This window comes from Anthonomus grandis, chromosome 9 (genome assembly GCF_022605725.1).
Source record: "Anthonomus grandis grandis chromosome 9, icAntGran1.3, whole genome shotgun sequence".
Lineage (NCBI taxonomy): Eukaryota > Metazoa > Arthropoda > Insecta > Coleoptera > Curculionidae > Anthonomus > Anthonomus grandis.
Genome location: NC_065554.1, coordinates 19664882 through 19682844, shown reverse-complemented (window position 1 = coordinate 19682844; position 17963 = coordinate 19664882). Strand labels below are relative to the sequence as shown.

The window sequence follows — 17963 nt, the reverse complement described above, 5'->3', positions numbered from 1 at the left end:
TTTAAATATTTTACAGCGCATCATTGTGAAACTGATATATAGGATACTAAATTAAACAACAATATTCAAGTTTGAACAATTATGGAGAGTAAAACTGACACTCAAAAGTAATGCCTAAGTCAGCTATAATTTCAGTACGCCTCAATAATTCAAGACCAATATAATAATTATAATTTAATGTTATGCATTTTCGAGTGTGTGCTATATCAACATGCAGAATGTTAATTTAATTTAGTATAAAAACGCAATCGTCCATCGTATTAATCTTGACATTAAGCTTTAAGTCAGCAAGCAGTAAGTTGTGATATTCGGGAGCACTAGAGAGCTCTTGAAGGACATCAGGTGAAGCCATATATATAATTCTGACTTGACACCACTGTATAATAGAAATTGAAGCCTTGATGTAAGATAAGATTTAAAAAACAAGACAAGGTAAAACCGAAAGAGCATAATATCATTTTTTAGCACAGTCAAGTGACTTATTGACCAAAGGCCTTTGGAAAATCGGTGTAAACCACATCCACCTCACCAAAATTATCAATGGCATCACTGAGATATTGAGTAAATTGAAAGAGATTTGCTGACGTTAATCGCTTAGGCAAAAGACCATGTTGCTGATTAGAAATAAGACGCTGGACCGTAAAAAATATATGTTTTTAAAAAACCCGTGTCAGAAATTTTAATAAGTAAAAAAAAATATCAGACTTAATTTTTCACATTTTTTTTTACTAATAATTAAAATAATCTGGAAAAATAAAATAATCACAAAAACAAAACGATATTATCATACATTTGGAGGTAATGGCTTATTTCTGACAGGAGTTTTTCGAAAATTCGCCCACATCCGGATTGATTCGGAATTTGTGATTTCTGATTGCCTTTTATTTGGTAAAAAGTTTACGAAAGAAAGTTATCTTGAAAATTCTTATACAGATTCTTAAAAGTTTTCCACTTTTAGGCTTTCTACATTTTTAAATTATCGACAATGGAGGTAACCTACTTTGCGCATAATAATTTTTCACTGCATTTCCTAGATTTTCTATCATCATTTTTGTTTGCTCTTTTTATATTTTATATTTATTATGAAGAAATAACTTAAATTTTTGACCTAACAGGAATGTTAAAATATTATGTTAAAGTTTCCAATACTGTTTTGCTATAATATTTATTTTATTGGTCATTTTTAAAAGGTCTAATTTTCTCTGTTATTGTATTAAAAAAAATGATTGGCGTGATTTATAAGACGTCAGTTTTATATTAAAATAATAAAAATGTTTTCTAATATTTTACTTAGATATCCCGGATATATTTATTTAAAGCAATTTCATATATATCAAAAATGTAACGCTGTGTTCTGATCTTTTTTTTTCTTTTCTAGTTCTTTAACCAATTTATTTTTCTCCTTTTCTAGTAGCTTCTTTTCTGACAACAGCTGCTTTATTTGTCCTTGTAACTCAGTATTTTTGACTTTCATTTCATTGTAGTTTTTCTGAGCTTCTTCATATAAGTTTGTTAACCTCATATTTTTCGACTTAAGCAACTCCACCTTTTTTTTAATTTCATTTTCGTATTTTTGTTTTAGAGCATCGAGTTCTTTTTGCAGCTTCTCATTTAACTGTTTGATATCCTTGTCGTATTTGTCTTTTAGACGTTTATTTTCTTCACGCTGCTCCTTGAGCTCTCCTTCCAGTTTTTGATACGTTGCCAGTGAACCCAATTTGTTAAGCCAAGGGAGGAAAAACAGTTTCGGCTTTACAATATCTTTGGTCTCGGATGTTTCTGTAGGTTCTGTTGCCTGAATTAGCAATGCTGTAAAAAAAAGAATTCAAATATTAGTATGATATAACTTTAGGGAGAGGATTAAGATAGATTTAAAAAAAAATGAAAAAACGCAAAGTATCGGTTTCAAAAATTATATAATCAAATGAATTATATTATTATATTTTGCTTAAAGAACTAACCATCGCTAGACCTAAATGGTCAAAAACTATTGCACAGACACATATCACATATCTCTTTAATAATTTATAATTTTTTGCTAGTTTAGAGCTGTAGAGTTATAATCGAGTTTATTTAATATCAGTTTTACTGCCTAAAACTCTTTGTAGTAATAATTAGTCTTATGTGTGCATTAGTAGAATTGGAAAGAAATATTATTTTATTATTACTGAGAAATAAATAGAGTTATTATTTCCATTAGTATTATTATTACTATTAATATCATTATTATTGTTACTAAAATACTACCACTAAAAGTCAAATTAAAAATACTAAAAATAATTTTATTATTTAAATTTCTAAGAGAAACTAGAAAAAAATATACTCACTGCAGCAGCACAACAGAACTATTTGAAAATGGATGGACATTTCACTATTTATAATTCTTCAATTATGTAGGAATACTGTATATTTATGAAAACATGAATTTGTTTCGACTTATATACATATTTGAACCATATAAAAAATACGAAAGAAGGTTGTTTTTTTATAACTAAGCACCTATTAAATGTCAAAACATCAAAATTAATTGTTTTGTTCTTATTGTAAATTTTTATATGACTTTGTCATTTTTACGACGTATTGTGGAATATTTTTGTTATGCGTTTTTCCTTGAATGATACTGATATATGAAAACAAAATTTAATGTGAAAAAAATCTTTTACCCAAGGTATTTTCAACGAAAAATTATTTAAAAAACTTTATTGCTCGGAAACTCAAAACCAACTATTAACTTTAGGATAAATAAAAAGTATTTCCATATCATCATTCTTCTTCCATAACATAATTCTTCTCTCAACCTCTTAAGAGCTTATTAGAATAATTAGATTAGTTGGTACAGCACAAAACTCGGCATTCTTTCCTTAAATTAGGCTTCCAATTAAACCACTTAATTTTTATAGTTTCCAGATGACATCTAAATAATAATAGTAGCAGCTAAATTAAATTTAGATAGCACTGTAAAAATGGCCCATCAGATGATGCTAGCGAGAAGCAACTAGAAGAATAATTTTATACTTAAACTCTCAAAATCCTATTTTAAACTTGGTTTGTATATGTTACGGTTAAAACCCGAAATTTGACCCGGGTAGCTTGCGTTTTATCCAATTTAGCTAGATAAAACGCAAATCAGTGCAATGACTTCTTACTTTATCGAGGTAGTTCTAGATTTCTCCAAGGGAAGATGAATAAAACGCTTAAATTCAGATGTGGATAAAAATACTACATTTGAATTATATTTGCTTTATTTGCCATGATTTATTAAACATGTATCTTAAACTAACTAGGTAACTTGAACTTAACTAACTATAGGTAACTTAAACTTGAACGCGAGCTTGAACTTCAAGTTGAAAATATTTAGTTTTACTTAGATTTACTCTTACTTATTTGAGCAGGATAAGCTCGAGTGACATTTAGAGTTACATAGTACTCCTGAAGACTTACAACGACATTTTAGTGTAATACATTTTGTTTTACACTGACATCTTTTGTATCCTTGACCACCAAACATAGACTCGCTAGTAGCAATTTGTCGTAATGATTTTGTTTCGGATGACACTTTGTCAATATCAAGGAGTTGATTGTCACATACTTTAACTGGTTTCTTGAGAACATTTCTTCAATTGTTCCACTCTCATTTCCTACAAACAGGATCATTTGATAAATAAGAATATAAGTTTAACAGGTACCTATAGCTTACTCAAACGATACATGCCTTCTCCATTTGTTTCTACTACTACCATTAAATCGTAAAAAATATATGTTTTTAAAAAACCCGTGTCAGAAATTTTGATAAGTAAAAAAAATATCAAACTTAATTTTTCACATTTTTTTTACTAATAATTAAAATAATCTGGAAAAATAAAATAATCACAAAAACAAAACGATATTCTCATACATTTGGAGGTAATGGCTTATTTCTGACAGGAGTTTTTCGAAAATTCGCCCACATCCGGATTGATTCGGAATTTGTGATTTCTGATTGCCTTTTATTTGGTAAAAAGTTTACGAAAGAAAGTTATCTTGAAAATTCTTATACAGATTCTTAAAAGTTTTCCATTTTTAGGCTTTCTACATTTTTAAATTATCGAAAATGCAGGTAACCTACTTTGCGAATAATAATTTTTCACTGCATTTCCCGGATTTTCTATCATAATTTTTTTTTGCTCTTTTTATATTTTATATTTTTATTATGAAGAAATAACTTAAATTTTTGACCTAACAGGAATGTTAAAATATTTTGTTAAAGTTTTCAATACTTTTTTGCTATAATATTTATTTTATGGGTCATTTTTAAAAGGTATAATTTTCTCCATTTATTGTTTAAAAAAATTGGCGTGATTTATAAGACGTCAGTTTTATATTAAAATAATATAAATGTTTCCCAATATTTTACTTAGATATCTCGGATATATTTAACTAAAGCAATTTCATATATATCAAAAATGTAACATATCTTCATGAGGTATCCCAGAAAAAATCCTTTGTTCTTTTTGAAAAATATTCTTATTAATTTTTACAAATTTCTTTCTAAAACCAAATTAATATTAAAGTTTTAAAATCTGTTTCAAATTTACTCTAGTTTTAACTAAAAGTCAGTTCTTACCTCAAAAATGTTTTTCAAGAGCATTTAATAAAAACACAATTAAAACCAACTTATTTTATTTATTATAATAATGTAAGAAAACATTGTGAAATAAAGATAAAAACAAAAATGTTTCTTTAGAAACTCAAAGAGTAATAATTGCATCGGTTAACATTTTTTCACAATCTGCTAATTTTTCTAAAATTAATTTTGTCTCGCTGTATGTTTTGCTCTCTGTTATACAGTTCAAAACCTCAGTTCCTGCTTTTTTCAAACTATTTATATCTGTTTTTTTCTTTTCTAGTTCTTTAACCAATTTATTTTTCTCCTTTTCTAGTAGCTTCTTTTCTGACGACAGCTGCTTTATTTGTCCTTGTAACTCGTCGTATTTGTCTTTTAGACGTTTATTTTCTTCACGCTGCTCCTTGAGCTCTCCTTCTAGTTTTTGATACATTGCCAGTAGCTTATTGTATTTGCTCTCATACTTGTCTTTACTGTTTGAACCCCATTTGTTAAGCCAAGGGAGGAAAAACAGTTTCGGCTTTACAATATCTTTGGTCTCGGATGTTTCTGTAGGTTCTGTTGCCTGAATTAGCAATGCTGTAAAAAAAAAGAATTCAAATATTAGTATGATATAACTTTAGGGAGAGGATTGAGATAGATTTAGAAAAAAATGAAAAAACGCAAAGTATCGGTTTCAAAAATTATATAATCAAATGAATTATATTATTATATTTTGCTTAAAGAACTAACCATTATCAGACCTGAATGGTCAAAAACTATTGCACAGACACATATCTCTTTAATAATTTATAATTTTTTGCTAGTTTAGAGCTGTAGAGTTATAATTGAGTTTATTTAATATCAGTTTTACTGCCTAAAACTCTTTGTAGTAATAATTAGTCTTATGTGTGCATTAGTAGAATTGGAAAGAAATATTATTTTATTATTACTGAGAAATAAATAGAGTTATTATTTCCATTAGTATTATTATTACTATTAATATCATTATTATTGTTACTAAAATACTACCACTAAAAGTCAAATTAAAAATACTAAAAATAATTTTATTATTTAAATTTCTAAGAGAAACTAGAAAAAAATATACTCACTGCAGCAGCACAACAGAACTATTTGAAAATGGATGGACATTTCACTATTTATAATTCTTCAATTATGTAGGAATACTGTATATTTATGAAAACATGAATTTGTTTCGACTTATATACATATTTGAACCATATAAAAAATACGAAAGAAGGTTGTTTTTTTATAACTAAGCACCTATTAAATGTCAAAACATCAAAATTAATTGTTTTGTTCTTATTGTAAATTTTTATATGACTTTGTCATTTTTACGACGTATTGTGGAATATTTTTGTTATGCGTTTTTCCTTGAATGATACTGATATATGAAAACAAAATTTAATGTGAAAAAAATCTTTTACCCAAGGTATTTTCAACGAAAAATTATTTAAAAAACTTTATTGCTCGGAAACTCAAAACCAACTATTAACTTTAGGATAAATAAAAAGTATTTCCATATCATCATTCTTCTTCCATAACATAATTCTTCTCTCAACCTCTTAAGAGCTTATTAGAATAATTAGATTAGTTGGTACAGCACAAAACTCGGCATTCTTTCCTTAAATTAGGCTTCCAATTAAACCACTTAATTTTTATAGTTTCCAGATGACATCTAAATAATAATAGTAGCAGCTAAATTAAATTTAGATAGCACTGTAAAAATGGCCCATCAGATGATGCTAGCGAGAAGCAACTAGAAGAATAATTTTATACTTAAACTGTCAAAATCCTATTTTAAACTTGGTTTGTATATGTTACGGTTAAAACCCGAAATTTGACCCGGGTAGCTTGCGTTTTATCCAATTTAGCTAGATAAAACGCAAATCAGTGCAATGACTTCTTACTTTATCGAGGTAGTTCTAGATTTCTCCAAGGGAAGATGAATAAAACGCTTAAATTCAGATGTGGATAAAAATACTACATTTGAATTATATTTGCTTTATTTGCCATGATTTATTAAACATGTATCTTAAACTAACTAGGTAACTTGAACTTAACTAACTATAGGTAACTTAAACTTGAACGCGAGCTTGAACGTCAAGTTGAAAATATTTAGTTTTACTTAGATTTACTCTTACTTATTTGAGCAGGATAAGCTCGAGTGACATTTAGAGTTACATAGTACTCCTGAAGACTTACAACGACATTTTAGTGTAATACATTTTGTTTTACACTGACATCTTTTGTATCCTTGACCACCAAACATAGACTCGCTAGTAGCAATTTGTCGTAATGATTTTGTTTCGGATGACACTTTGTCAATATCAAGGAGTTGATTGTCACATACTTTAACTGGTTTCTTGAGAACATTTCTTCAATTGTTCCACTCTCATTTCCTACAAACAGGATCATTTGATAAATAAGAATATAAGTTTAACAGGTACCTATAGCTTACTCAAACGATACATGCCTTCTCCATTTGTTTCTACTACTACCATTAAACCGTAAAAAATATATGTTTTTAAAAAACCCGTGTCAGAAATTTTGATAAGTAAAAAAAATATCAAACTTAATTTTTCACATTTTTTTTACTAATAATTAAAATAATCTGGAAAAATAAAATAATCACAAAAACAAAACGATATTCTCATACATTTGGAGGTAATGGCTTATTTCTGACAGGAGTTTTTCGAAAATTCGCCCACATCCGGATTGATTCGGAATTTGTGATTTCTGATTGCCTTTTATTTGGTAAAAAGTTTACGAAAGAAAGTTATCTTGAAAATTCTTATACAGATTCTTAAAAGTTTTCCATTTTTAGGCTTTCTACATTTTTAAATTATCGAAAATGCAGGTAACCTACTTTGCGAATAATAATTTTTCACTGCATTTCCCGGATTTTCTATCATAATTTTTTTTTGCTCTTTTTATATTTTATATTTTTATTATGAAGAAATAACTTAAATTTTTGACCTAACAGGAATGTTAAAATATTTTGTTAAAGTTTTCAATACTTTTTTGCTATAATATTTATTTTATGGGTCATTTTTAAAAGGTATAATTTTCTCCATTTATTGTTTAAAAAAATTGGCGTGATTTATAAGACGTCAGTTTTATATTAAAATAATATAAATGTTTCCCAATATTTTACTTAGATATCTCGGATATATTTAACTAAAGCAATTTCATATATATCAAAAATGTAACATATCTTCATGAGGTATCCCAGAAAAAATCCTTTGTTCTTTTTGAAAAATATTCTTATTAATTTTTACAAATTTCTTTCTAAAACCAAATTAATATTAAAGTTTTAAAATCTGTTTCAAATTTACTCTAGTTTTAACTAAAAGTCAGTTCTTACCTCAAAAATGTTTTTCAAGAGCATTTAATAAAAACACAATTAAAACCAACTTATTTTATTTATTATAATAATGTAAGAAAACATTGTGAAATAAAGATAAAAACAAAAATGTTTCTTTAGAAACTCAAAGAGTAATAATTGCATCGGTTAACATTTTTTCACAATCTGCTAATTTTTCTAAAATTAATTTTGTCTCGCTGTATGTTTTGCTCTCTGTTATACAGTTCAAAACCTCAGTTCCTGCTTTTTTCAAACTATTTATATCTGTTTTTTTCTTTTCTAGTTCTTTAACCAATTTATTTTTCTCCTTTTCTAGTAGCTTCTTTTCTGACGACAGCTGCTTTATTTGTCCTTGTAACTCGTCGTATTTGTCTTTTAGACGTTTATTTTCTTCACGCTGCTCCTTGAGCTCTCCTTCTAGTTTTTGATACATTGCCAGTAGCTCATTGTATTTGCTCTCATACTTGTCTTGACTGTTTGAACCCCATTTGTTAAGCCAAGGGAGGAAAAACAGTTTCGGCTTTACAATATCTTTGGTCTCGGATGTTTCTGTAGGTTCTGTTGCCTGAATTAGCAATGCTGTAAAAAAAAAGAATTCAAATATTAGTATGGTATAACTTTAGGGAGAGGATTGAGATTGATTTAGAAAAAAATGAAAAAACGCAAAGTATCGGTTTCAAAAATTATATAATCAAATGAATTATATTATTATATTTTGCTTAAAGAACTAACCATTATCAAACCTGAATGGTCAAAAACTATTGCACAGACACATATCTCTTTAATAATTTATAATTTTTTGCTAGTTTAGAGCTGTAGAGTTATAATTGAGTTTATTTAATATCAGTTTTACTGCCTAAAACTCTTTGTAGTAATAATTAGTCTTATGTATATTAGTAGAATTGGAAAGAAATATTATTTTATTATTACTGAGAAATAAATAGTTAGAGTTATTATTTCAACTAGTATTATTATTAATATCATTACTATTGTTACTAAAATACTACCACTAAAAGTCAAATTAAAAATACTAAAAATAATTTTATTATTTAAATTTCTAAGAGAAACTAGAAAAAAATATACTCACTGCAGCAGCACAACAGAACTATTTGAAAATGAATAGACATTTCACTATTTATAATTCTGCAATTATGTAGGAATACTGTATATTTATGAAAACATGAATTTGTTTCGACTTATATACATATTTGAACCATATAAAAAATAGGAAAGAAGGTTGTTTTTTTTTATAACTAAGTACCTATTAAATGTCAAAACATCAACATTTATTGTTTTGTTCTTATTATAAATTTTAATATGATAGTAATATCATTTTTACGACGTATTATGGAATACTTTTGTTATGCGTTTTTCCTTGAATGATACTGATTTATGAAAATTTAATGTGCAAAAAATCTTTTACCCAAGGTATTTTCAAGGAAAAATGATTTAAAAAACTTTATTGCTCGAAAACTTAAAACCAACCATTAACTTTAGGAGGAATAAAAAGTATTTCCATATCATCATTCTTCTTCCATAACATAATTCTTCTCGCAACCTCTTAACAGCTTATTAGAATAATTAGATTAGTTGGTATAGCACAAAACTCTGCATTCTTTCCTTAAATTAGGCTTCCAATTAAACCACTTAATTTTTATAGTTTCCAGATGACATCTAAATAATAATAGTAGCAGCTAAATTAAATTTAGATAGCACTGTAAAAATGGCTCATCAGATGATGCTAGCGAGAAGCAACTAGAAGAATAATTTTATACTTAAACTGTCAAAATCCTATTTTAAACTTGGTTTGTATATGTTACGGTTAAAACCCGAAATTTGACCCGGGTAGCTTGCGTTTTATCCAATTTAGCTAGATAAAACGCAAATCAGTGCAATGACTTCTTACTTTATCGAGGTAGTTCTAGATTTCTCCAAGGGAAGATGAATAAAACGCTTAAATTCAGATGTGGATAAAAATACTACATTTGAATTATATTTGCTTTATTTGCCATGATTTATTAAACATGTATCTTAAACTAACTAGGTAACTTGAACTAAAACTAACTATAGGCAACTTAAACTTGAACGCGAGCTTGATCGTAAAGTTGAAAATATTTAGTTTTACTTGGATTTACTCTTACTTATTTGAGCAAGATAAGCTCGAGTGACTTTTAGAGTTACATAGTACTCCTGAAGACTTACAACGACATTTTAGTGTAATACATTTTGTTTTACAATGACATCTTTTGTATCCTTGACCATCAGACATAGACTCGCTAGTAGCAATTTGTCGTAATGATTTTGTTTCGGATGACACTTTGTCAATATCAAGGAGTTGATTGTCACATACTTTAACTGGTTTCTTGAGAACATTTCTTCAATTGTTCCACTCTCATTTCCTACAAACAGGATCATTTGATAAATAAGAATATAAGTTTAACAGGTACCTATAGCTTACCCAAACGATACATGCCTTCTCCATTTGTTTCCACTACTACCATTAAACCGTAAAAAATATATGTTTTTAAAAAACCCGTGTCAGAAATTTTGATAAGTAAAAAAAAATATCAGACTTAATTTTTCACATTTTTTTTTACTAATAATTAAAATAATCGGTAAAAATAAAATAATCACAAAAACAAAACGATATTCTCATACATTTGGAGGTTATGGCTTATTTCTGACAGAAGTTTTTCGAAAATTCTCCTACATCCGGATTGATTCGGAATTTGTGATTTCTGATTGCCTTTTATTTGGTAAAAAGTTTACGAAAGAAAGTTATCTTGAAAATTCTTATACAGATTCTTAAAAGTTTTCCACTTTTAGGCTTTCTACACTTTTAAATTATCGACAATGGAGGTAACCTACTTTGCGCATAATAATTTTTCACTGCATTTCCTAGATTTTCTATCATCATTTTTGTTTGCTCTTTTTATATTTTATATTTTTATTATGAAGAAATAACTTAAATTTTTGACCTAACAGGAATGTTAAAATATTATGTTAAAGTTTCCAATACTGTTTTGCTATAATATTTATTTTATTGGTCATTTTTAAAAGGTCTAATTTTCTCTGTTATTGTATTTAAAAAAATGATTGGCGTGATTTATAAGACGTCAGTTTTATATTAAAATAATAAAAATGTTTTCTAATAGTTTACTTAGATATCCCGGATATATTTAATTAAAGCAATTTCATATATATCAAAAATGTAACATATCTTCATGAGGTATCCCAGAAAAAATCCTTTGTTCTTTTTGAAAAATATTCTTATTAATTTTTACAAATTTCTTTCTAAAACCAAATTAATATTAAAGTTTTAAAATCTGTTTCAAATTTACTCTAGTTTTAACTAAAAGTCAGTTCTTACCTCAAAAATGTGTTTCAAGAGCATTTAATAAAAACACAATTAAAACCAACTTATTTTATTTATTATAATAATGTAAGTAAACATTGTGAATTAAAGATAAAAACAAAAATGTTTCTTTAGAAACTCAAAGAGTAATATTTGCATCGGTTAACATTTTTTCACAATCTGCTAATTTTTCTAAAATTAATTTTGTCTCCTTGTTTGTTTTGCTCTCTGTTATACAGTTCAAAACCCCAGTTCCTACTTTTTTCAAACTATTTATATATGTGTTTTTCTTTTCTAGTTCTTTAACCAATTTATTTTTCTCCTTTTCTAGTAGCTTCTTTTCTGACGACAGCTGCTTTATTTGTCCTTGTAACTCAGCATTTTTGACTTTCTTTTCATTGTAGTTTTTCTGAGCTTCTTCATATAAGTTTGTTAACCTCATATTTTTCGACTTAAGCACCTCCACCTTTTTTTTAATTTCATTTTCGTATTTTTGTTTTAGAGCATCGAGTTCTTTTTGCAGCTTCTCATTTAACTGATTGATATCCTTGTCGTATTTGTCTTTTAGACGTTTATTTTCTTCACGCTGCTCCTTGAGCTCTCCTTCTAGTTTTTGATTCATTGCCAGTAGCTCATTGTATTTGCTCTCATACTTGTCTTGACTGTTTGAACCCCATTTGTTAAGCCAAGGGAGAAAAAACAGTTTCGGCTTTACAATATCTTTGGTCTCGGATGTTTCTGTAGGTTCTGTTGCCTGAATTAGCAATGCTGTAAAAAAAAGAATAAAAATATTACTGTGACATAACTAGAGGATTAAGATAGATTTACAACAAAATAAAAAAAATGCATAGTATCGGTTTCAAAAACTATATATTCAAATAAATTATATTATATTTTGCTTAAAGAACTATCCATCGCCAGACCTATCACATATCTCTTTAATAATTTATAATTTTTTGCTAGTTTAGAGCTGTAGAGTTATAATTGAGTTTATTTAATATCAGTTTTACTGCCTAAAACTCTTTGTAGTAATAATTAGTTTTATGTGCATTAGTAGAATTGGAAAGAAATATTATTTTATTATTACTGAGAAATAAATAGAGTTATTATTTCCATTAGTATTATTATTACTATTAATATCATTATTATTGTTACTAAAATACTACCACTAAAAGTCAAATTAAAAATACTAAAAATAATTTTATTATTTAAATTTCTAAGAGAAACTAGAAAAAAATATACTCACTGCAGCAGCACAACAGAACTATTTGAAAATGGATGGACATTTCACTATTTATAATTCTTCAATTATGTAGGAATACTGTATATTTATGAAAACATGAATTTGTTTCGACTTATATACATATTTGAACCATATAAAAAATACGAAAGAAGGTTGTTTTTTTATAACTAAGCACCTATTAAATGTCAAAACATCAAAATTAATTGTTTTGTTCTTATTGTAAATTTTTATATGACTTTGTCATTTTTACGACGTATTGTGGAATATTTTTGTTATGCGTTTTTCCTTGAATGATACTGATATATGAAAACAAAATTTAATGTGAAAAAAATCTTTTACCCAAGGTATTTTCAACGAAAAATTATTTAAAAAACTTTATTGCTCGGAAACTCAAAACCAACTATTAACTTTAGGATAAATAAAAAGTATTTCCATATCATCATTCTTCTTCCATAACATAATTCTTCTCTCAACCTCTTAAGAGCTTATTAGAATAATTAGATTAGTTGGTACAGCACAAAACTCGGCATTCTTTCCTTAAATTAGGCTTCCAATTAAACCACTTAATTTTTATAGTTTCCAGATGACATCTAAATAATAATAGTAGCAGCTAAATTAAATTTAGATAGCACTGTAAAAATGGCCCATCAGATGATGCTAGCGAGAAGCAACTAGAAGAATAATTTTATACTTAAACTGTCAAAATCCTATTTTAAACTTGGTTTGTATATGTTACGGTTAAAACCCGAAATTTGACCCGGGTAGCTTGCGTTTTATCCAATTTAGCTAGATAAAACGCAAATCAGTGCAATGACTTCTTACTTTATCGAGGTAGTTCTAGATTTCTCCAAGGGAAGATGAATAAAACGCTTAAATTCAGATGTGGATAAAAATACTACATTTGAATTATATTTGCTTTATTTGCCATGATTTATTAAACATGTATCTTAAACTAACTAGGTAACTTGAACTTAACTAACTATAGGTAACTTAAACTTGAACGCGAGCTTGAACGTCAAGTTGAAAATATTTAGTTTTACTTAGATTTACTCTTACTTATTTGAGCAGGATAAGCTCGAGTGACATTTAGAGTTACATAGTACTCCTGAAGACTTACAACGACATTTTAGTGTAATACATTTTGTTTTACACTGACATCTTTTGTATCCTTGACCACCAAACATAGACTCGCTAGTAGCAATTTGTCGTAATGATTTTGTTTCGGATGACACTTTGTCAATATCAAGGAGTTGATTGTCACATACTTTAACTGGTTTCTTGAGAACATTTCTTCAATTGTTCCACTCTCATTTCCTACAAACAGGATCATTTGATAAATAAGAATATAAGTTTAACAGGTACCTATAGCTTACTCAAACGATACATGCCTTCTCCATTTGTTTCTACTACTACCATTAAACCGTAAAAAATATATGTTTTTAAAAAACCCGTGTCAGAAATTTTGATAAGTAAAAAAAATATCAAACTTAATTTTTCACATTTTTTTTACTAATAATTAAAATAATCTGGAAAAATAAAATAATCACAAAAACAAAACGATATTCTCATACATTTGGAGGTAATGGCTTATTTCTGACAGGAGTTTTTCGAAAATTCGCCCACATCCGGATTGATTCGGAATTTGTGATTTCTGATTGCCTTTTATTTGGTAAAAAGTTTACGAAAGAAAGTTATCTTAAAAATTCTTATACAGATTCTTAAAAGTTTTCCACTTTTAGGCTTTCTACATTTTTAAATTATCGACAATGCAGGTAACCTACTTTGCGCATAATAATTTTTCACTGCATTTCCTGGATTTTCTATCATCATTTTTGTTTGCTCTTTTTATATTTTATATTTTATATTTTTATTATGAAAAAATAACTTAAATTTTTGACCTAACAGGAATGTTAAAATATTTTATTAAAGTTTCCAATACTGTTTTACTATAATATTTATTTTATTGGTAATTTTTAAAAGGTCTAATTTTCTCTGTTATTGTATTAAAAAAATTGATTGGCGTGAGTTATAAGACGTCAGTTTTATATTAAAATAATAAAAATGTTTCCTAATATTTTACTTAGATATCCCGGATATATTTAATTAAAGCAATTTCATATATATCAAAAATGTAACATATCTTCATGAGGTATCCCAGAAAAAATCCTATGTTCTTTTTGAAAAATATTCTTATTAATTTTTACAAATTTCTTTCTAAAACCAAATTAATATTAAAGTTTTAAAATCTGTTTCAAATTTACTCTAGTTTTAACTAAAAGTCAGTTCTTACCTCAAAAATGTTTTTCAAGAGCATTTAATAAAAACACAATTAAAACTTACTTATTTATTATTATTATTTATTACCAACTTATGTTATTTATTAAAATAATTTAAGAAAACATTGTGAAATAAAGATAAAAACAAAAATGTTTTTTTTTTCACTCAAAGAGTAATAATTGCATCGGTTAACATTTTTTCACAATCTGCTAATTTTTTAAAAATTAATTCAGTCTTTCGGATCTTTTTTTTTCTTTTCTAGTTCTTTAACCAATTTATTTTTCTCCTTTTCTAGTAGCTTCTTTTCTGACGACAGCTGCTTTATTTGTCCTTGTAACTCAGTATTTTTGACTTTCTTTTCATTGTAGTTTTTCTGAGCTTCTTCATATAAGTTTGTTAACTTCATATTTTTCGACTTAAGCACCTCCACCTTTTTTTTAATTTCATTTTCGTATTTTTGTTTTAGAGCATCGAGTTCTTTTTGCAGCTTCTCATTTAACTGTTTGATATCCTTGTCGTATTTGTCGTTTAGACGTTTATTTTCTTCACGCTGCTCCTTGAGCTCTCCTTCTAGTTTTTGATACATTGCCAGTAGCTCATTGTATTTGCTCTCATACTTGTCTTGACTGTTTGAACCCCATTTGTTAAGCCAAGGGAGGAAAAACAGTTTCGGCTTTACAATATCTTTGGTCTCGGATGTTTCTGTAGGTTCTGTTGCCTGAATTAGCAATGCTGTAAAAAAAAAGAATTCAAATATTAGTATGATATAACTTTAGGGAGAGGATTGAGATAGATTTAGAAAAAAATGAAAAAACGCAAAGTATCGGTTTCAAAAATTATATAATCAAATGAATTATATTATTATATTTTGCTTAAAGAACTAACCATTATCAGACCTGAATGGTCAAAAACTATTGCACAGACACATATCTCTTTAATAATTTATAATTTTTTGCTAGTTTAGAGCTGTAGAGTTATAATTGAGTTTATTTAATATCAGTTTTACTGCCTAAAACTCTTTGTAGTAATAATTAGTCTTATGTATATTAGTAGAATTGGAAAGAAATATTATTTTATTATTACTGAGAAATAAATAGTTAGAGTTATTATTTCAACTAGTATTATTATTAATATCATTACTATTGTTACTAAAATACTACCACTAAAAGTCAAATTAAAAATACTAAAAATAATTTTATTATTTAAATTTCTAAGAGAAACTAGAAAAAAAATATACTCACTGCAGCAGCACAACAGAACTATTTGAAAATGAATAGACATTTCACTATTTATAATTCTGCAATTATGTAGGAATACTGTATATTTATGAAAACATGAATTTGTTTCGACTTATATACATATTTGAACCATATAAAAAATAGGAAAGAAGGTTGTTTTTTTTTATAACTAAGTACCTATTAAATGTCAAAACATCAACATTTATTGTTTTGTTCTTATTATAAATTTTAATATGATAGTAATATCATTTTTACGACGTATTATGGAATACTTTTGTTATGCGTTTTTCCTTGAATGATACTGATTTATGAAAATTTAATGTGCAAAAAATCTTTTACCCAAGGTATTTTCAAGGAAAAATGATTTAAAAAAACTTTATTGCTCGAAAACTTAAAACCAACCATTAACTTTAGGAGGAATAAAAAGTATTTCCATATCATCATTCTTCTTCCATAACATAATTCTTCTCTCAACTTCTTAAGAGCTTATTAGAATAATTAGATTAGTTGGTATAGCACAAAACTCTGCATTCTTTCCTTAAATTAGGCTTCCAATTAAACCACTTAATTTTTATAGTTTCCAGATGACATCTAAATAATAATAGTAGCAGCTAAATTAAATTTAGATAGCACTGTAAAAATGGCTCATCAGATGATGCTAGCGAGAAGCAACTAGAAGAATAATTTTATACTTAAACTCTCAAAATCCTATTTTAAACTTGGTTTGTGTATGTTACGGTTAAAATCCCAAATTTTACCCGGGTAGCTTGCGTTTTATCCAATTTAGCTGGATAAAACGCAAATCAGTGCAATGACTTCTTACTTTATCGAGGTACTTCTAGATTTATCCAAGGGAAGATGAATAAAACGCTTAAATTCAGATGTGGATAAAAATACTACATTTGAATTATATTTGCTTTATTTGCCATGCTTTAATAAACATGTATCTTAAACTAACTAGGTAACTTGAACTTAACTAACTATAGGCAACTTAAACTTGAACGCGAGCTTGAACGTAAAGTTGAAAATATTTAGTTTTACTTGGATTTACTCTTACTTATTTGAGCAGGATAAGCTCGAGTGACATTTAGAGTTACATAGTACTCCTGAAGACTTACAACGACATTTTAGTGTAATACATTTTGTTTTACAATGACATCTTTTGTATCCTTGACCACCAAAAAAACATAGACTCGCTAGTAGCAATTTGTCGTAATGATTTTGTTTCGGATGACACTTTGTCAATATCAAGGAGTTAATTGTCACATACTGTAAACTGGTTTCTTGAGAACATTCCTTCAATTGTTCCACTCTCATTTCCTACAAACAGGATTATTTCATACCTATAGCTTACCCAAACGATACATGCCTTCTCCATTTTGTTTCTACTACTACCATTAAAACGTTTCTAAAGTCGCTCCTTCCCCGATCTACATTGGGTATTTTCAGTCGCACAGTATCCCACACATTACATGGAGGAAATTTAATTGCCGATAATCTTTTCATGTTTTCAGCTTGGATTTCCAAGTTTCTTTTAGCTACCTTTCGGATTGAAAGAATTTGTTTATTTCTGTCACAAAATGTACAGACTCCATCGACTAATGGACTTTGTTCACTGCAAACTGAGCAAGCATTAAGTACATTGTCCTGAGTTGTACTTGGAGCATTTTCATTTTCTCCGATGGTCTCCTTTTCAGGGCGAAATTCATTAATGATTTTTTCCAAGTCCTCTTCGGTTTCAAGATCTTTTATATATTTTAGGTTATATATATTTATTATTTTAAGTCCATCCCACATCAAACACAACTCCTCAATAATACGATTAGCAAATTCTCGGCCTAGTTAAAAAAATTACTTTAATAATTATGCCTTTTTTAAAA

The 17963-nt window shown here is 27.4% G+C and overlaps 1 protein-coding gene across 10 annotated transcripts; it reads right to left on the bottom strand.

Annotated features, from left to right (window-relative positions):
- Positions 1-1235: 1235 nt before the first annotated feature.
- Positions 1236-16225, bottom strand: LOC126740666 (repetitive organellar protein-like). 10 transcript variants are annotated; one of them, XM_050446781.1, is made up of 3 exons: positions 12572-12756; positions 11763-12093; positions 1236-1517 (listed from the first exon to the last, which is right to left on the bottom strand). In XM_050446781.1, exons 1-3 carry the CDS (start codon positions 12609-12611, stop codon positions 1334-1336), a joined length of 555 nt encoding a protein of 184 aa, XP_050302738.1. In that variant the 5' UTR covers positions 12612-12756; the 3' UTR covers positions 1236-1333. The 10 variants fall into 10 exon arrangements, with proteins under 10 accessions (XP_050302738.1, XP_050302742.1, XP_050302743.1 ...); XM_050446780.1 differs by lacking the exons at positions 1236-1517; positions 12572-12756 and adding exons at positions 15276-15577; positions 16087-16225 and having other exon boundaries at positions 11380-11791; XM_050446785.1 differs by lacking the exon at positions 11763-12093 and having other exon boundaries at positions 1236-1809; positions 12572-12748.
- Between the last annotated feature and the right edge of the window lie 1738 nt (positions 16226-17963).